General features: G+C 45.0%; 1 protein-coding gene across 1 annotated transcript in view; it reads left to right on the plus strand.

Annotated features, from left to right (window-relative positions):
* The window catches only part of LOC121567698 (calsyntenin-2), a 405,076-nt gene that overhangs the window by 301,381 nt on the left and 82,037 nt on the right, over positions 1 to 21,658 (plus strand). The window contains exons 6-8 of the mRNA XM_041877918.2: positions 9,086 to 9,271; positions 12,171 to 12,428; positions 12,698 to 12,819. Coding sequence (XP_041733852.1) covers positions 9,086 to 9,271; positions 12,171 to 12,428; positions 12,698 to 12,819 — 566 coding nt within the window. The remainder of the gene's footprint in view (positions 1 to 9,085; positions 9,272 to 12,170; positions 12,429 to 12,697; positions 12,820 to 21,658) is intronic.

Raw genomic sequence — 21,658 nt, forward strand, 5'->3', positions numbered from 1 at the left:
GTATATCTCTCTCCCTCTTTTCTCTCTAAAGTATCTATCTCCCTCTTTTCTCTCTACAGTATCTCTCACTCTCCCTCGTTTCTCTCTACAGTATCTCTCTCCCTCTTTTCTCTCTACAGTATCTCTCTCCCTCTTTTCTCTCTACAGTATCTCCCTCTCTCCCTCTTTTCTCTCTACAGTATCTCTCTCTCCCTCTTTTCTCTCTACAGTATCTCTCTCTCCCTCTTTTCTCTCTTGAGTATCTCTCTCTCTCCCTCTTTTCTCTATACGGTATCTCTCTCCCTCTTTTCCCTCTACAGTATCTCTCTCTCCCTCTTTTCTCTCTACAGTATCTCTCTCCCTCTTTTCTCTCTACAGTATCTCTCTCTCTCCCTCTTTTCTCTCTAAAGTATCTCTCTCTCCCTCTTTTCTCTCTACAGTATCTCTCTCTCTCCCTCTTTACTCTCTACAGTATATCTCTCTCTCCCTCTTTTCTCTCTACAGTATCTCTCTCTCTCCCTCTTTTCTTTCTACAGTATCTATCTCCCTCTTTTCTCTCTACAGTATCTCTCTCCCTCTTTTCTCTCTACAGTATCTCCCTCTCTCCCTCTTTTCTCTCTACAGTATCTCTCTCTCCCTCTTTTCTCTCTACAGTATCTCTCTCTCCCTCTTTTCTCTCTTGAGTATCTCTCTCTCTCCCTCTTTTCTCTATACGGTATCTCTCTCCCTCTTTTCCCTCTACAGTATCTCTCTCTCCCTCTTTTCTCTCTACAGTATCTATCTCCCTCCTTTCTCTCTACAGTATCTCTCTCTCTCCTTCTTTTCTCTCTAAAGTATCTCTCTCTCCCTCTTTTCTCTCTACAGTATCTCTCTCCCTCTTTTCTCTCTACAGTATCTCTCTCTCTCCTTCTTTTCTCTCTAAAGTATCTCTCTCTCCCTCTTTTCTCTCTACAGTATCTCTCTCCCTCTTTTCTCTCTACAGTATCTCTCTCTCTCCCTCTTTACTCTCTACAGTCTCTCTCTCTCCCTCTTTTCTCTCTACAGTATCTCTCTCTCTCCCTCTTTTCTTTCTACAGTATCTCTCTCCCTCTTTACTCTCTACAGTATCTCTTTCTCCCTATTTTCTCTCTAAAGTATCTCTCTCTCTCCCTCTTTTCTCTCTACAGTATATCTCTCTCCCTCTGTCCTCTCTACAGTATCTCTCTCTCCCTCTTTACTCTCTACAGTATCTCTCTCTCCCTCTTTTCTCTCTACAGTATCTCTCTCTCCCTATGTTCTCTCTACAGTATCTCACTCTCCCTCCTCTCTTTTTCTTTTCTACAATCCCTAGCCATGGGAAAAAGAGGAACTGTGGGAAACAGAGGTGTGGTGCTGGTGGATAAGAATGTAGAAGTAATGCTATAGTGAATGCAGAGAAAGCACATTGAGTATTTAACATCTATGAGAGGTAGTGTATTACAGTGTAACATCGATAAGGTAGTGTATTACAGTGTAACATCTATAAGGTAGTGTATTACAGTGTAACATCTATGAGAGGTAGTGTATTACAGTGTAACATCGATAAGGTGGTGTATTACAGTGTAACATCTATAAGGTGGTGTATTACAGTGTAACATCTATAAGGTAGTGTATTACAGTGTAACATCTATAAGGTAGTGTATTACAGTGTAACATCTATAAGGTGGTGTATTACAGTGTAACATCTATAAGGTGGTGTATTACAGTGTAACATCTATAAGGTGGTGTATTACAGTGTAACATCTATAAGGTAGTGTATTACAGTGTAACATCCTCGTTTGTTTACTATTCTTGTGGGGACTTCTGGTCCCTACAAGTATAGTTAAACACATGCACATCCACACACACACACACACACACACACACAGTCACATCCCACAGGTTTCCAAATAAAAAGCTAATAAAATTGTATTTGTCACGAGCGCCGAATACAACAGGTGTAGACTTTACCGTGAAATGCTTACTTACGAGCTTATTTCCAACAATGCAGAGTTAAAAAGTATGAAAATTAGCTAATAAAACTAGAAAATAGTAACAATAAATAACAATAACGAGGCTATATACAAGGAGTACTGGTACCGAGCCAATGTGCAGGGTTTCGAGGTAGATGAGGTAAAATTTACATGTAGGTAAGGGTAAAAGTGACTAGGCAATCAGGATAGATAATAAACAGAGTAGCAACAGTGTATGTGGAGAGTGTGTGTGTGTGTGTGTGTGTGTGTGTGTGTGTGTGTGTGTGTGTGTGTGTGTGTGTGTGTGTGTGTGTGTGTGTGTGTGTGTGTGTGTGTGTGTGTGTGTGTGTGTGTGTGTGTGTGTGTGTGTGTGTGTGTGTGTGTGTGTGCGTGTGTGTGTGTGTGTGCGTGCGTGTGTGTGTTGGAGTGTCAGTGTAAACATGTATGTAGAGTCCAGTCAGTGTCCAATAGTCCGGGTCCATTTCATCCTGCTTCCTTCATCTCCTCTCTCCCTCAGTGAGTCCTGCAGTGTGTATACTGTGTTAAAGAAAGAGCTCTGCAAAGATGGAATAGCTTCTTATTACTCACACTACCGGTAACAATATGATTCGCAGTGTGTCTGTGTGTTTATCTGTTTATCTGTCTGTCTGTCTGTCTGTCTGTCTGTCTGTCTGTCTGTCTGTCTGTCTGTCTGTCTGTCTGTCTGTCTGTCTGTCTGTCTGTGTGTGTATGTGTCTGTTTGTATGTGTGTATGTGTGTGTGTCTGTGTGTCTGTGTTTCTGTGTGTACATGTTTTTTTTGTAGCACGGCGCGAGGCAGAGCGAGCAGCGGTGCCATGCAGTGCCTCATGAATAGGAGTAAATTATTTAGCAGGGACACAAATGGAACAGCTCAGTCACACAGAGTCCCTGCAGGGCCCCACATTCACCGCCTTGCCATCACTAACCTCAATCATCTTCTATATGAGTATGGTAATGTCGTAATGAGTGTGTATATGAACCTTTATGAGCAGGAATATGAACTTATATGATAGTGCTGAGTGATTAACTTAAATTAACCGAGGTATCTCTACCTGTAAATACATGATCTAGGTGATTGATAGGCCTAGTTTGTATTCAGAAGTCATAAAAGTATGCCTTATTTTCTGTGAAGAACTACTAAAATATAGATTTTTTTCTGACAGCATAGGCAGCAGCTCTATAGAGATGAGATGATGACTTGGAATCAAATAATAATGTCCTCAAATTAAACAAAGGTAATATACACAACAGCTGAAATCTTTTTTAAATAATCTAACCGAAACCGAACCGACATCAAATAGCACTAATCGCTCAGCACTACTATGTGAGCAGGAATATGGGCTCTGATGAGCCAAACGTGCCAAGTCATTTTCTGGACTGAAAAAAAGCAAGAAATGCAGACCACAACAAAACCACTGTAGCCCACAGCCCTGCAGGCAATACTGAAGTAAAAAAAACTACAGCAGCTGTTGGTGGTGTGTATTTGTGTAAACGAGTGCAAGGAGTGTGTGTGTGTGTGTGTGTGTGTGTGAGGAAGTGAACGTGGCAGATTTAACAGTCCAGAGGGCAGCAATTAGCTGTTTCCCTTCTTATCCAGTCAGTGTTGCCTTCAGCTCTGGTTCATGTTCAGACCTACCTGCCTGCTTCTTTCTGCCTGCCTCTCTCTTGCTGCCTGTTTCTCTTAGTTTCACACACTGCTGAATAGACACTACAAATGCACACACCGCACCACACACAGTAACACACACACACACACACACATACACATGCACACGCACACACACACACACACACACATAGAAATGCAGTGCATCTCAAAATACCCAAACTGAAAAACACACAAATACACACACACACCATACTGTACACACAAAAGCATGCAGCAACCAAGGTGACTAGAAAACACACAAACACACGCTGCACTGTGTGCGAGCTGGTCTGGCTGAACGCTCTCTACATTACTGTCACAGTGATTTAGTGAGCCCAGTACTGTACAGTGGATAGCGCCATTGATTCACATTATTAGGCATTTTATTGACCGCATAAAACTCTGAAATGGGCTGTCACTTTTTTATGGGGGACCTACAAGGCAGGAATGGGCACAAAACCATGCATTGTGAAAATCACAAGGAAATCTGGAGCAACAAGTAGAAGTTAACATGATGTGAAACAAGAATAGGTCAGGGCTTCAGACAATGCAATTTTCACCTGTTGTCCGGCTCGAGGGACCACATATTCACACACCAAGATCGCTCTCTTTATCTCTCTCTCTCATTCTCTCTCATTCTCTCTTTCATTCTCTCTCATTCTCTCTCTCTCATTTGCTCTCATTCTCTCTCTTTATCTTTCTCATTCTCTCTCTATCTTTCTCTCATTCTCTCTCTATATCTCTCTCTCATTCTCTCTCTTTATCTCTCTCTCTCATTCTCTCTCTTGATCTTTCTCTCATTCTCTCTATCTTTCTCTCATTCTCTCTATATCTCTCTCTCTCATTCTCTCTTTATCTCTCTCTCTCATTCTCTCTCTTTATCTCTCAAATCAATTCAATTCAATTTAAGGTATTTATTGGCATGGGAAACGTATGTTAATGGCCGGCGCACAATTGGCCCAGCGTCGTCCAGGTTAGGGGAGGGAATGGCCGGCAGGGATGTAGCTCAGTTGATAGAGCATGGCGTTTGCAACGCCAGGGTTGTGGGTTTGATTCCCACGGGGGGCCAGTATGAAAAAAATATATACATATATATATATATGTGTTCACTAACTGTAAGTCGCTCTGGATAAGAGCGTCTGCTAAATGACGTAAATGTAAATGTTAACATTGCCAAAGCAAGTGAAGTATATAGTAAACAAAAGTGAAATAAACAATCAATATTAACAGTAAACATTACACTCAGAAGTTCCAAAAGAATAAAGACATTTCAAATGTCATATTATGTATATACAGTGTTGTAACAATGTGCAAATAGTTCAAGTACAAATGGGAAAATAAATAAACATAAATATGGGTTGTATTTACAATGGTGTTTGTTCTTTACTGGTTGCCCTTTTCTTATGGCAACAGGTCACAAATCTTGCAGCTGTGATGGCACACTGTGGATTTTCACCCAGTAGATAAGGGAGTTTATCAAAATTGGGTTTGTTTTCAAATTCTTTGTGGATCTCTGTAATCTGAGGGAAATATGTGTCTCTAATATGGTCATACATTTGGCAGGAGGTTAGGAAATGCAGCTCAGTTTCCACCTCATTTTGTGGGCAGTGTGCATATAGCCTGTCTTCTCTTGAGAGCCAGGTCTGCCTACGGCGGCCTTTCTCAATAGCAAGGCTATGCTCACTGAATCTGTACATAGTCAAAGCTTTCCTTAAGTTTGGGTCAGTCATAGTGATCAGGTATTCTGCCACTGTGTACTCTCTGTTTAGAGCCAAATAGCGTTCTAATTTGTTCAGTTTTTTTGTTAATTCTTTCCAATGTGTCAAGTAATTCTCTTTTTGTTTTCTCATGATTTGGTTGGGTCTAATTGTGTTGTTGTTGGCCCGGGGGTCTGTGGGGTCTGTTTGTGTTCGTGAACAGAGCCCCAGGACCAGCTTACTTAGGGGACTCTTCAAGTTCATATCTCTGTAGGTGATGGCTTTGTTATAGAAGGTTTGGGATTCACTTCCTTTTAAGTGGTTATAGAATTTAACGGCTCTTTTCTGGATTTTGATAATTAGCGGGTATTGGCCTAATTCTGCTCTGCGTGCATTATTTTGTGTTTTTCGTTGTACACAGAGGATATTTTTGAGCAGAGTCTCAATTTGGTGTTTGTCCCATTTTGTGAATTCTTGGTTGGTGAGCGGACCCCAGACTTCACAACCATAAAGGGCAATGGGTTCTATAACTGATTCAAGTATTTTTAGCCAGATCCTAATTGGTATGTCAAATTTCATGTTCCTTTTGATGGCATAGAAGGCCCTTCTTGCCTTGTCTCTCAGATCGTTCACAGCTTTGTGGAAGTTACCTGTGGCGCTGATGTTTAGGCCGAGGTATGTACAGTTTTTTGTGTGCTCTAGGGCAACGGTGTCTAGATGGAATTTGTAATTGTGGTCCTGGCAACTGGACCTTTTTTGGAACACCATTATTTTTGTCTTACTGAGATTTACTGTCAGGGCCCAGGTCTGACAGAATCTGTGCAGAAGATCTAGGTGCTGCTGTAGGCCCTCCTTGGTTGGGGACAGAAGCACCAGTTCATCAGCAAACAGTAGACATTTGACTTCAGACTGTTCTAGTGCCCTCGCCAATTCGTTGATATATATGTTGAAGAGGGTGGGGCTTAAACTGCATCCCTGTCTCACCCCACGACCCTGTGGAAAGAAATGTGTGTGTTTTTTGCCAATTTTAACCGCACACTTGTTGTTTGTGTACATGGATTTTATAATGTTGTATGTTTTTCCCCCAACACCACTTTCCATCAATTTGTATAGCAGACCCTCAAAAGCTTTTAGAAATCAACAAAGCATGAGAAGACTTTGCCTTTGCTTTGGTTTGTTTGTTTGTCAATTAGGGTGTGCAGGGTGAATACGTGGTCTGTCGTACGGTAATTTGGTAAAAAGCCAATTTGACATTTGCTCAGTACGTTGTTTTCACTAAGGAAATTAACTAGTCTGCTGTTAATGATAATGCAGAGGATTTTCCCAAGGTTGCTGTTGACTCATATCCCACGGTAGTTATTGGGGTCAAATTTGTCTCCACTTTTGTGGGTTGGGGTGATCAGTCCTTGGTTCCAAATATTGGGGAAGATGCCAGAGCTAAGGATGATGTTAAAGAGTTTAAGTATAGCCAATTGGAATTTGTGTTCTGTATATTTTATCATTTCATTGAGGATACCATCAACTCCACAGGCCTTTTTGTGTTGGAGGGTTTATATTTTGTTCTGTAGTTAATTCAATGTAATTGGAGAATCCAGTGGGTTCTGGTAGTCTTTAACAGTTGATTCTAAGATTTGCATTTGATCATATATATATTTTTGCTGTTTGTTCTTTGTTATAGGGCCAAAAAGATTGGAGAAGTGGTTTACCCATACATCTCCGTTTTGGATAGATAGCTCTTGGTGTTGTTGTTTGTTTAGTGTGTTCCAATTTTCCCAGAAGTGGTTAGAGTCTATGGATTCTTCAATTACATTGAGCTGATTTCTCACATGCTGTTCCTTCTTTTTCTGTAGTGTATTTCTGTATTGTTTTAGTGATTCACCATACTGAAGGCGTAGGCTCAGGTTTTCTGGGATCTATGTTTTTGGTTGGATAGGTTTCTCAATTTCTTTCTTAGGTTCTTTCATTCTTCATCAGACCATTTGTCACTGTTGTTACTTTTCTTCGGTTTTCTGTTAGAGCTTTTTAGATTTGATAGGGAAGCTGAGAGGTCAAATATACTGTTTAGGTTTTCTACTGCCAAGTTTACACCTTCACTATTACAGTGGAACGTTTTGTCCAGGAAGTTGTCTAAAAGGGATTGAATTTGTTGTTGCCTAATAGTTTTTTGGTAGGTTTCGACACTACTTTCCTTCCATCTATAGTATTTCTTAATATTATTCAGTTACTTTGGCATTGATGCCTCATGATTGAGTATTGCTCTGTTCAAGTAGACTGTGATTTTGCTGTTGTCTGATAGGGGTGTCAGTGGGCTGGCTGTGAATGCTCTGAGAGACTCTGGGGTGAGGTCAGTGATAAAGTAGTCTACTGTACTACTGCCAAGAGATGAGCTATAGGTGTACCTACCATAGGAGTCCCCTCGAAGCCTACCATTGACTATGTACATACCCAGTGTGCGACAGAGCTGCAGGAGTTGTGACCCATTTTCGTTGGTTATGTTGTCGTAGTTGTGCCTAGGGGGGCATATGGGGGAGGGAATGCTGTCACCTCCAGGTAGGTGTTTGTCCCCCTGTGTGCTGAGGGTGTCAGGTTCTTGTCCAGTTCTGGCATTTAGGTCGCCACAGACTAGTACATGTCCCTGGGTCTGGAAATGATTGATTACCCCCTCCAGGATGGAGAAGCTGTCTTCATTAAAGTATGGGGATTCTAGTGAGGGGATATAGGTAGCACACAGGAGGATATTTTTCTCTGTTGAGATAATTTCCTTTTGAATTTCTAGCCAAATGTAAAATGTTCCTGTTTTGATTAATTTAATAGAGTGAGTTAGGTCTGCTCTATACCAAATTAGCATACCCCCTGAGTCCCTTCCCTGTTTCACACCTGGTAGTTTGGTGGATGGGACTACCAGCTCTCTTTAACCTAGAGGGAAACCAGTGGGTCCGTCTCCTCTATACCATGTTTCTTGTAGGATGACAATGTCTAACCCTAACCCTAACCCTAACCCTAACCCTAACCCTAACCCTAACCCTAACCCTAACCCTAACCCTAACCCTAACCCTAACCCACAGGTCTGGGAGAGTGTCTTGCTGGTCTGGGCGGGATGTCTGTTGATCTGTTGTCTGTTGCGACCTGTGTGAGGTGTTGGGTCTGCAGTTGAGGGTGATATCCTTTAGGGTCCGGGCGAAGGTGGGCACTGCTGCCTTGTATAGGTGGACCTGGTCGTAAAGGCTGTTCATGTCCAGGGTGGAGTGGTAGGCCAGGTAGACATTTGGTTTTGATGCGCGCTGGGTGTTTGGACACCAGAGTTTAGAAACTATGTGTCTCTCTCTCTCATTCTCTCTCTTTAACTCTCTCTCTCATTCTCTCTCATTCTCTCTCTCTCATTCTCTCTCATTCTCTCTCATCTCTCTCTCATTCTCTCTATCTCTCTCTCGCATTCTCTCTCATTCTCTCTCTCTCATTCTCTCTATCTCTCGCTCTCATTCTCTCTCTTTATCTCTCTCTCTCATTCTCTCTCTCTCTCTCATTCTCTCTCATTCTCTCTCTCTCATTCTCTCTCTCTTATTCTCTCTCTCATTCTCTCTCTCTAATTATCTCTCTTTATCTCTCTCTCATTCTCTCTCTTTATCTCTCTCTCTCATTCTCTCGCATTCTCTCACTCTCATTCTCTCTCTTTATCTCTCTCTCTCATTCTCTCTTTATATCGCTCTCTCATTCTCTTTCATACACACACACTCCCCCATCCCTAACCATTGTGTCTTGTGTCTTTCCTAGGCTGGGACAAAAGAGTGGACTATGAGCCAGGCACAGGCAGCAAACAGCTGTTTCCCAAGATGCATCTGGAGACGTGTGGAGGGCCTCTCTCCTCAGTGAGGACCACGGTGGAGCTACAGACCAGCCATATTGGGAAGGGCTGCGACCGGGAGACCTACTCTGAGAAGTCCTTGCAGAAACTCTGTGGTACGTACCTCATGGGATACATACACCACATGACGAAAAGTATGTGGACACCTGCTCATCGAAAATCTCATTCCAAAATCATGGACATTAATATGGTGTTGGTCTCCCCTTTTCTGCTATAACAGCCTCCGCTCTTCTGGGAAGGCTTTCCACTTGATGTTGGAACATTGCTGCGGGGACTTGCTTCCATTCAGCCACAAGAGCATTAGTGAGGTCAGGCACTGATGTTGGGCGATTAGGATCACAGTCGGCGTTCCAATTCATCCCAAAGGTGTTCAATGGGGTTGAGGTCAGGGCTCTGTGCAGGCCAGTCAAGTTCAGCCACACCGATCTCGACAAACCATTTCTATATGGACCTCGCTTTGTGCACGGGGGCATTGTCATGCTGAAACAGGAAAGGGCATTCCCCAAACTGTTGCCTCAAAGTTGGAAGCACAGAATCATCTAGAATGTCATTGTATGCTGTAGCGTTAAGATTTCCCTTCACTGGAACTAAGGGGCCTAGCCCGAACCATGAAAAACAGCCCTAGACCATTATTCCTCCTCCACCAAACTTTACAGTTTGCACTATGCATTGGGGCAGGTAGCATTCTCCTGGTGAGGCGTGATTCATCACTCCAGAGAACACGTTTCCACTGCTCCAGAGTCCAATGGTGGCGAGCTTTATACCACACCAGCCGACGCTTGGCATTGCGCATGGTGATCTTAGGCTTGTGTGCGGCTGCTCTGCCATGGAAACCCATTTCATGAAGCTCCCGACGAACATTTCTTGTGCTGACGTAGCTTCCAGAGGCAGTTTGGAACTCGGTAGTGAGGGTTGCAACCGAGGACAAACTACGTGCTTCAGCACTCGGCGGTCTCCGTCCTGTGAGCTTGTGTGGCCTACAACTTCGCGGCTGAGCCATTGTTGCTCCTAGACGTTTCCACTTCACAATAACAGCACTTACAGCTCTAGCAGGGCAGAAATTTGACGAACTGACTTGTTGGAAAGGTGGCATCCTATGACGGTGCCACATTGAAAGTCACTGAGCTCTTCAGTAAGGCCATTCTACTGCCAAAGTTTGTCTATGGAGATTGCATGGCTGTGTGCTTGATTTTATATACCTGTCAGCAACAAGTTTGGCTGAAATAGCCAAATCCACTAATTTGAAGGGGTGTCCACATACTTTTATATATATAGTATAGTGTATTTCTCTATAAATGGCCATAGGTTAGTCGATGCACTTCACTTGATTTACAATTAGAGATTTGTTGCATAACAGAACAGAGCCACTCTAAAAATCATCAGACTATAGAGAACTTAATAAGAACACCAGTTAAACTCCTCAGACCAGGTCTTCTTCCTCTTGTCTTGTCTGTTGGTAAAGCTGTGTGTTAAATGAAGGCAGCAGAATGCAGACTTTAAGCTGTGCTGCTGTCAATGATGTGACAGAGCGAGAGTATTAGCTGCTTGAGCTAGCTGTCTCCTCAGTGAAGAGCCGGTCTACACCTCTGTGTTTGTACAGAGAACACGACAGAGAAACATCAGCTCTACTGCTGCCGCTACCTCTTTCATTCTGCACACAGTGAGGTGTGGTGGTGGGTGGAAGGAGTCATCGTCAGACCCTTATCTGAATGCATAACTCCCTCTTCCCTCCCTCCCTCCTTCCCTCCCTCCCTCCCGCTCTCCCTTCCAGTTCCCTCTGTATGCATGGTTTACCGCTAAAGAGCCTTTTCAAAGCGTCCCATAATCATTATCTGATACCAAATAGAATAAATTGTAATTGCTTTTTTAAAGCACAATCAATTTTAGATAATGTACAAAGACATCTCTAAACAGAATTCTGGGCAGGGCTCCAAGCATCTATTTACTCCCAGAATCTAGTCACTGCATGTCAAAACCTCTACACAGCCATGAATAGCAGGCGGGGAGAAACAGGGCTTTAAAGACAGGCAGGGAAAAAACATTCATTAATACACTAATGTCCTGTTATTAGCATAAAATAAACAGATGCATGTTTCAATTGTCTGTCTGGATGAAGAGATATAGCAGAGGGATGGGTCATATTGTATCAACGTGGTTTATTTGGAGCCTTGCTGTGTTTTGGAAGTACTACCGTCACCGTGTAATAGCTGTGTTATAAACCATTTATAAATGTGTTATGCATGTGTAATAAGGCATTACTTAAAACCTTCACTATTATAGTGGGAGTGAGGGCACAAAAGTCAATTGAGCTGTATGTTAGTCAGGGCATGTTAGCGCTGCAGAGGAGCACTGTGACAAGGCCAGAATTATGTTCATCAAGAATCTTTCAGGAAAAAGAATGTTGAGATAATTGAGTGAGGAGAATGATGGAGTGGGCTTTGAAAACACAGACACACACACACACACACAGAGAAAGAGAGAGAGAGAGAGGGGGGGGAGGGGAGAATGAGAGAGGGGGAGAAAGGGAAAGAGGATACATTGATTTAATGGGTGTTCTGACCGATCGGTTTTTATTTTCCTGTGAAAGGATCACATAATAGTCTCTCCTTCGCTGTAACAGCCTGTCTGATTGGCTGTGTGGGGAATTATAAGTTATAAACACAGAAAATGACATGAATTCAAACCATCCCTTCTTTCTTTGCGTTACCATGGTGTTCTGTAGGTTTTTTAGTATCCATGGAGGTAGATAAAGCAGTATGTACTGTATGCATGGCATGGCCATTTCTTATGATGACTTTCATCCACTCCTACCTCTGAAAGTCTGTTTCATTTGTCACAAATCAATACTCACATCCACTATCAATCTCTGAACATCGATTTATACATTAAGCCTGGCCGTCTGGCTTATTCATAAGTGATCATAGCCAAGGTCAGTCTGAACCATCTGTATATCTGTGTTGATTTATATTTCTTTGTTGTTGTGCAATTACCCAGGGGCCTCGTCGGGCAGCACAGACCTTCTCCCCGCCCCCAGCTCCTCCACCAATTGGACGGCGTCCCTGGTGACGGACAGTGGGCGGGACAGCGACCTCATCTTCCGGTTTGACGGGGGGCAAGCGGCGAATATTCCGGACCAGGTGGTACCACAGATCCTGACTGATCAGTTCACCATCGCCACGTGGATGAAGCATGGACCCAATCCTGGACTGAGGGCGGAGAAAGAGACCCTGCTCTGCAACTCTGATAAAACAGGTGAGAAGAGGGGAGGCAAGGTAGGAGGGAAGAGAGGGGTGTGGCTGGGAGAGAAGTAGAGTGTGAAGGGCTGTGTGGATAGGGGTGGGAACATTGAATGGGTATGTTCTAATGGTGATAGGTGTGGTCTATCGATAAGGGGCGTGGTCTATTGACAAGAATAGGTTAATCTTCACTTAAGAGAAGGGGTCTTAATTGAAAGGTTGTGGTGATTTTAGGGAAGGTGTGTTACCTTTACGCACTCTTCTCTTTCCTCGTCCCCTCTCCAGAGATGAACAGACACCACTACTCCCTTTACGTCCATAACTGTCGTCTGGTCTTCCTGCTCCGGAGAGACTTCACCCAGGTGGACACCTTCAGACCTGCAGAGTTCCACTGGAAACTGGAGCAGGTAGGCTACACAGTAAAGATATTAATTTGTAATGTACTATACCACTAAAGAGGGACAACTTGTCCTTACGAGTGTGCTGTCTATAAAACATGATGTGATGTTCAGATGGCCTGGACCGACCACTCCCTCTAAGAGCCTCTTGAACACCACCTAAAGTCCTTCATCCCAGAACCTCCCTAAAAGCCTAGATGCAGAGAGCAGTTAAACCATTTTAGACCTAGACATATGAAGACCATCTCTATATTGAAAACATTTCCTTCACCAGTATGTGTGAACACCAGTATTTTAGGCCATCATTGTAAATAAGAATTTGTTCTTAACTGACTTGCTGAGTTAAATAAAGGTTAAATTAAAAAAGTAAAAAAGTAAAAAATAAATGTGTGTGTGTGTTTCCTCTGGGGTTGAACGGGAGCTGGCGGTGAGGATATGTTTGTCTGGAGCTACACTGACTCTTGGCCAAGTCTAGCGGGCTGACGTGTGTGTGTGTGTGTGTGTGTGTGTGTGTGTGTGTGTGTCCATGTACAGTGTGTGGGTGGGTGACAGCAGCAGCTCCCTCTCGCCTGAGGAGGTGAGTCTGTCTTAAGGTCGGCCAGGTCATCCTAACTGTCAGTCTCCAGACCCTGAATGCAGCTCTTTGATTGGACAAAAGAGACGTTCAGCTGAGGCCGGGGCGGTGAGAGGCAGAGTGCAGGGGCTGCTGGGTAATTTGAGGACAGATTACTGGCTATGATTGGAGGAGGGACAGGGGGTCAGAGCGTGACCTTGTGACCGGGGTTGACCTCTTGTGAGTCACCGTCTGGAGAAGTTCTGTAACATTCCGGAACAGAACACAGTTAGACAAGACATGGCAGCCTGTCTCTCCACATCTCTCTCAACTGGAGTCATCTAGTTAGTCTTCCTGTGTCTATTTCTTGCTACTTTGTGCCCAGTTCTGTCTACATTAGCCAGCTTTGTTTGAACTGGGGCCAGGGTTGGGCACAGGGTACTCTCTGTTTAGGACCAAATAGCATTCTAGTTTGCTCAGTTTTTTTGTAAATTCATTCCAATGTATCAAGTAATTATCTTTTAGTTTTCTCATGATTTGGTTGGGTCTAATTGTGTTTTTGTCCTGGGGCTCTGTGGGGTCTATTTGTGTTTGTGAACAGAGCCCCAGGACCAGCTTGCTTAGGGGGCTCTTGTAAAAGTATTCATCCCCCTTGGCGTTTTTCCTATTTTGTTGCATTACAACCTGTAATTTAAATGGATTTTTATTTGGATTTCATGTAATGGACATACACAAAATAGTCCAAATTGGTGAAGTGAAATGAAAAAAATAATTTGTTTCAAAAAATGCAAAAAAATATTTTACTGAAAAGTGGTGCGTGCATATGTATTACATTTACATTTACATTTACGTCATTTAGCAGACGCTCTTATCCAGAGCGACTTACAAATTGGTGCATTCACCCTATAGCCAGTGGGATAACCACTTCACAATTATTATTTTTTATTTTATTTATTTTTTAGGGGGGTAGAAGGACCACTTTGTCCTATCCCAGGTACTCCTTAAAGAGGTGGGGTTTCAAATGTCTCCGGAAGGTGGTGAGTGACTCCGCTGTCCTGGCGTCGTGAGGGAGCTTGTTCCACCATTGGGGTGCCAGAGCAGCGAACAGTTTTGACTGGGCTGAGCGGGAACTATGCTTCCGCAGAGGAAGGGGAGCCAGCAGGCCAGAGGTGGATGAACGCAGTGCCCTCGTTTGGGTGTAGGGACTGATCAGAGCCTGAAGGTACGGAGGTGCCGTTCTCCTCACAGCTCCATAGGCAAGCACCATGGTCTTGTAACAGATGCGAGCTTCAACTGGAAGCCAGTGGAGTGTGCGGAGGAGCGGGGTGACGTGAGAGAACTTGGGAAGGTTGAACACCAGACGGGCTGCGGCATTCTGGATGAGTTGTAGGGGTTTTAATGGCACAGGCAGGGAGCCCAGCCAACAGCGAGTTGCAGTAATCCAGACGGGAGATGACAAGTGCCTGGATTAGGACCTGTGCCGCTTCCTGTGTAAGGCAGGGTCGTACTCTCCGAATGTTGTAGAGCATGAACCTGCAGGATCGGGTCACCGCCTTGATGTTAGCGGAGAACGACAGGGTGTTGTCCAGGGTCACGCCAAGGCTCTTCGCACTCTGGGAGGAGGACACAACGGAGTTGTCAACCGTGATGGCGAGATCATGGAACGGGCAGTCCTTCCCCGGGAGGAAGAGCAGCTCCGTCTTGCCAAGGTTTAGCTTGAGGTGGTGATCCGTCAACCATACTGATATGTTTGCCAGACATGCAGAGATGCGATTCGCCACCTGGTTATCAGAAGGGGGAAAGTAGAAGATTAGTTGTGTATCGTCAGCGTAGCAATGATAGGAGAGGCCATGTGAGGATATGACAGAGCCAAGTGACTTGGTGTATAGCGAGAATAGGAGAGGGCCTAGAACTGAGCCCTGGGGGACACCAGTGGTGAGAGCACGTGGTGCGGAGACAGCTTCTCGCCACGCCACTTGGTAGGAGCGACCGGTCAGGTAGGACGCAATCCAAGAGTGAGCCGCGCCGGAGATGCCCAGCTCGGAGAGGGTGGAGAGGAGGATCTGATGGTTCACAGTATCAAAGGCAGCAGACAGGTCTAGAAGGACAAGAGCAGAGGAGAGAGAGTTAGCTTTAGCAGTGCAGAGAGCCTCCGTGACACAGAGAAGAGCAGTCTCAGTTGAATGACCAGTCCTGAAACCTGACTGGTTTGGATCAAGAAGGTCATTCTGAGAGAGATAGCAAGAGAGTTGGCTAAAGACGGCACGCTCAATAGTTTTGGAAAGAAAAGAAAGAAGGGATACTGGTCTGTAGTTGTTGACATCAGAGGGATCGAGTGTTGGTTTTTTTGAGAAGGGGTGCAACTCTCGCTCTCTTGAAGACGGAAGGGACATAGCCAGCGGTCAAGGATGAGTTGATCAGCGAGGTGAGGTAGGGGAGAAGGTCACCGGAGATGGTCTGGAGAAGAGAGGAGGGGATGGGGTCAAGCGGGCAGGTTGTTGGGCGGCCTGCAGTCACAAGTCGCGAGATTTTATCTGGAGAGAGAGGGGAGAAAGAAGTCAAAGCATAGGGTAGGGCAGTGTGAGCAGGACCAGCAGTGTCATTAGACTTAACAAACGAGGATCGGATGTCGTCAACCTTCTTTTCAAATTGGTTGACGAAGTCATCCACAGAGAGGGAGGAGGGGGGGGGAGGATTCAGCAGGGAGGAGAATGTGGCAAAGAGCTTCCTAGGGTTAGAGGCAGATGCTTGGAATTTAGAGTGGTAGAAAGTGGCCTTAGCAGCAGAAACAGATGAAGAAAATGTAGAGAGGAGGGAGTGAAAAGATGCCAGGTCGGCAGGGAGTCTAGTTTTCTTCCATTTCCGTTCAGCTGCCCGGAGCTCTGTTCTGTGAGCTCGCAATGAGTCATCAAGCCACGGAGCTGGAGGGGAGGACCGAGCCGGCCGGGAGGATAGGGGACACAGAGAGTCAAAGGATGCAGAAAGGGAGGAGAGGAGGGTTGAGGAGGCAGAATCAGGAGATTGGAGGAGAAGGATTGAGCAGAGGGAAGAGATGATAGGATGGAAGAGGAGAGAGTAGTGGGAGAGAGAGAGCGAAGGTTGCGGCGGCGCATTACCATCTGTGTAGGGGCAGAGTGAGTAGTGTTGGAGGAGAGCGAGAGAGAAAAGGATACAAAGTAGTGGTCGGAGACATGGAGGGGAGTTGCAGTGAGATTAGTAGAAGAGCAGCATCTAGTAAAGATGAGGTCAAGCGTATTGCCTGCCTTGTGAGTAGGGGGGGACGGTGAGGGTGAGGTCAAAAGAGGAGAGGAATGGAAGGAAGGAGGCAGAGAGAAATGAGTCAAATGTAGACGTAGGGAGGTTGAAATCCCCCCAAAACTGTGAGGGTGAGCCATCCTCAGGAAAGGAGCTTATCAAGGCGTCAAGCTCATTGATGAACTCTCCAAGGGAACCTGGAGGGCGATAGATGACAAGGATATTAAGCTTAAATGGGCTAGTGACTGTGACAGCATGGAATTCAAATGAGGAGATAGACAGATGGGTTAGGGGAAAAATTGAGAATGTCCACTTGGGAGAGATGAGGATTCCTGTGCCACCACCCCTCTGACCAGATGCTCTCGGGGTATGCGAGAACACATGGTCAGACGAGGAGAGAGCAGTAGGAGTAGCAGTGTTTTCAGTGGTAATCCATGTTTCCGTCAGCGCCAGGAAGTCGAGGGACTGGAGGGTAGCATAGGCTGGGATGAAGTCAGCCTTGTTGGCAGCAGAACGGCAGTTCCAGAGGCTGCCTGAGACCTGGAACTCCAGGTGTGTGGTGCGTGCAGGGACCACCAGGTTAGAGAGGCAGCAGCCACGCGGTGTGAGGCGTTTGTGTAGCCTGTGCGGAGAGGAGAGAACAGGGATAGGCAGAGGCATAGTTGACAGGCTGTAGCAAATGGCTACAATAATGCAGAGGAGATCGGAATGAAATGAACTAAACATCAGGAGAGAGCGGGGCCTCCCTCACCACAACTCCCAAATATAACTCTCCCAACTTCCACCTCAGAGACTATAATTGTTTCACTGAAACACCCGAATAAAACTCTCCCAACTTCCACTTTAGAAATTAGAATTGTTGTAAATTACTTTATTCAGCTAGCTAACTATGACGCCATAGCTAACTAGCATGCTAGCATCCAATAACACACGGTTTAGCACCAATACTTGGTTACAACAAGCTACCAATAGTGTGTTAACACACTAAACAGATAATTCGTGTCTGTGTCTAGTTCCTTTCATAACGCAGCAATAATTAAACGTTGGCTAGCTAGCACAAAGATATTGTATTTAGCTGGTAGTGTTGGCTAGCTAGCTAGCAATGGCTGCTGTGTTGACTTTGTTTGAAAAACGGCGTCGCTGCGAACGAATGTAGCTGGCTAAATTTATATTGTATTTAGTTGCTATAGTACTGCTAGCTGGTAGCGTTGGCTAGCTAGCAATGGCTGCGGTGATGACTGTTTGAAAAACGGCGTCGCTGCGAACGAATGTAGCTGGCTAAAAGGATATTGTATTTAGTTGCTACAGTACTGCTAGCTAGTAGCTGGTAGTGTTGGCTAGCTAGCAATGGCTGCGGTGTTGACTTTGTTTGAAAAACGGCGTCGCTGCGAACGAATGTAGCTGGCTAGCTAACCTCGATAGTTACTCTATACTACACCTTTATCTTTGATACAAATACAACTATGTAGCTAGCCAACATTACACTAATCAAATCGTTCAAATCGTTCCATTGTAATGTAATGTGTCATATTACCTGCGGAGCGAAGTACAGCATGACTACTCACCTCGCCTACTCACCTACTCACTACTCACCTCGCCTACTCACCTGGTGTCACCCCCTTTGCTATGAAGCCCCTAAATAAGATCTGGTGCAACCAATTACCTTCAGAAGTCACATAATTAGTCCACCTGGGTGCAATCTAAGTGTCACATGATCTGTCACATGATCTCAGTATATATACACCCGTTCTGAAAGGCCCCAGAGTCTGCAACACCACTGAGCAAGGGGCACCACCAAGCAAGCGGCACCATGAAGACCAAAGAGCTCTCCAAACAGGTCAGGGACAAAGTTGTGGAAAAGTACAGATCAGGGTTGGGTTATAAAAAAATATCCGAAACTTTGAACATCCCACGGAGCACCATTAAATCCATTTTTAAAAAATCAAAAGAATATGGCACCACAATAAACCTGCCAAGAGAGGGCCGCCCACCAAAACTCACAGACCAGGCAAGGAGGGCATTAATCAGAGAGGCAACAAAGAGACCAAAGATAACCCTGAAGGAGCTGCAAAGCTCCACATCGGAGATTGGAGTATCTGTCCATAGGACCACTTTAAGCCATACACTCCACAGAGCTGGGCTTTACGGAAGAGTGGCCAGAAAAAAGCCATTGCTTAAAGAAAAAAAGAAGCAAACATGTTTGGTGTTCGCCAAAAGGCTTGTGGGAGACTCCCCAAACATATGGAAGAAGGTACTCTGGTCAGATGAGACTAAAATTGAGCTTTTTGGCCATCAAGGAAAACGATATGTCTGGCACAAACCCAACACCCCGAGAACACTGTCCCCACAGTGAAGCATGGTGGTGGCAGCATCATGCTGTGGGGATGTTTTTCAACGGCAGGGACTGGGAAACTGGTCAGAATTGAAGGAATGATGGATGGCGCTAAATACAGGGAAATTCTTGAGGGAAACCTGTTTCAGTCTTCCAGAGATTTGAGACTGGGACGGAGGTTCACCTTCCAGCAGGACAATGACCCTAAGTATACTGCTAAAGCAGTACTCGAGTGGTTTAAGGGGAAACATTTAAATGTCTTGGAATGGCCTAGTCAAAGTCTAAAGATTGCTGTACACCAGCGGAACCCATCCGACTTGAAGGAGCTGGAGCAGTTTTGCCTTGAAGAATGGGCAAAAATCCCAGTGGCTAGATGTGCCAAGCTTATAAAGAAATACCCCAAGAGACTTGCAGCTATAATTGCTGCAAAAGGTGGCTCTACAAAGTATTGACTTTGGGGGGGTGAATAGTTATGCACGCTCAAGTTTTCTGTTTATTTGTCTTATTTCTTGTTTGTTTCGCAAAAAAAAAAATCTTGTTTGGGGGGGTGAATAGTTATGCACGCTCAAGTTTTCTGTTTTTTTGTCTTATTTCTTGTTTGTTTCACAAGAAAATATTTTTTTGCATCTTCAAAGTGGTAGGCATGTTGTGTAAATCAAATGATACAAACCCCCCAAAAATCCATTTTAATTCCAGGTTGTAAGGCAACAAAATAGGAAAAATGCCAAGGGGGTGGGGTGAATACTTTCGAAAGCCACTGTATATGATTCTATACAAATGTATGCCAGGTTTGAAGTGATTACGTTTTAGTCATCTGTTTGGGCTTCTTGAGGTCAATTTGCAGTCTATACATTTTTTGTAATTATGTTCCGGCCCCCTGACCATGCGCTCAAGAAAATATCATCCCACAGCTGAATCTAGTTGATGATCTCTGTCATATAGGCTACTGATCGAGGTAGTCAAATCAAATCAAATCAAATCAAATTTTATTGGTCACATGCGCCGAATACAACAGGTGCAGACATTACAGTGAAATGCTTACTTACAGCCCTTAACCAACAGTGCATTTATTTTAAACAAAAAAGTAAGAATAAAACAACAACAAAAAAGTGTTGAGAAAAAAAGAGCAGAAGTAAAAATAAAGTGACAGTAGGGAGGCTATATATACAATAGAATAAAGTGACAGTAGGGAGGCTATATATACAGGGGGGTACCGTTGCATAGTCAATGTGCGGGGGCACCCGGCTAGTTGAGGTAGTTGAGGTAATATGTACATGTGGGTAGAGTTAAAGTGACTATGCATAAATACTTAACAGAGTAGCAGCAGCGTAAAAAGTATGGGGTGGGGGGCAGTGCAAATAGTCCGGGTAGCCATGATTAGCTGTTCAGGAGTCTTATGGCTTGGGGGTAGAAGCTGTTGAGAAGTCTTTTGGACCTAGACTTGGCACTCCGGTACCGCTTGCCGTGCGGTAGCAGAGAGAACAGTCTATGACTAGGGTGACTGGAGTCTTTGACAATTTTGAGGGCCTTCCTCTGACACCGCCTGGTATAGAGGTCCTGGATGGCAGGGAGCTTTGCCCCTGTGATGTACTGGGCCGTACGCACTACCCTCTGTAGTGCCTTGCGGTCAGAGGCCAAGCAGTTGCCATACCAGGCGGTGATGCAACCAGTCAGGATGCTCTCGATGGTGCAGCTGTAGAATTTTTTGAGGATCTGAGGACCCATGCCAAATCTTTTTAGTCTCCTGAGGGGGAATAGGCTTTGTCGTGCCCTCTTCACGACTGTCTTGGTGTGTTTGGACCATGATAGTTCGTTGGTGATGTGGACACCAAGGAACTTGAAGCTCTCAACCTGTTCCACTACAGCCCCGTCGATGAGAATGGGGGCGTGCTCAGTCCTCTTTTTTTCCTGTAGTCCACAATCATCTCCTTTGTCTTGGTCACGTTGAGGGGAGAGGTTGTTGTCCTGGCACCACACGGCCAGATCTCTGACCTCCTCCCTATAGGCTGTCTCATCGTTGTCGGTGATCAGGCCTACCACTGTTGTGTCGTCGGCAAACTTAATGATGGTGTTGGAGTCGTGCCTGGCCATGCAGTCATGGGTGAACAGAGAGTACAGGAGGGGACTGAGCACGCACCCCTGAGGGGCCCCCGTGTTGAGGATCAGTGTGGCAGATGTGTTGTTACCTACCCTTACCACCTGGGGGCGGCCCGTCAGGAAGTCCAGGATCCAGTTGCAGAGGGAGGTGTTTAGTCCCAGGATCCTTAGCTTAGTGATGAGCTTTGAGGGCACTATGGTGTTGAATGCTGAGCTGTAGTCAATGAATAGCATTCTCACGTAGGTGTTCCTCTTGTCCAGGTGGGAAAGGGCAGTGTGGAGTGCGATAGAGATTGCATCATCTGTGGATCTGTTGGGGCGGTATGCAAATTGGAGTGGGTCTAGGGTTTCTGGGATTATGCTGTTGATGTGAGCCATGACCAGTCTTTCAAAGCACTTCATGGCTACAGACGTCAGTGCCACGGGTCGGTAGTCATTTAGGCAGGTTATCTTAGAGTTCTTGGGCACGGGGACTATGGTGGTCTGCTTGAAACATGTTGGTATTACAGACTCAGTCAGGGACATGTTGAAAATGTCAGTGAAGACACTTGCCAGTTGGTCAGCACATGCTCGGAGTACACGTCCTGGTAATCCGTCTGGCCCTGCGGCCT

Source organism: Coregonus clupeaformis, chromosome 6 (genome assembly GCF_020615455.1).
Source record: "Coregonus clupeaformis isolate EN_2021a chromosome 6, ASM2061545v1, whole genome shotgun sequence".
In the NCBI taxonomy this organism is placed as follows: Eukaryota; Metazoa; Chordata; class Actinopteri; order Salmoniformes; family Salmonidae; genus Coregonus; species Coregonus clupeaformis.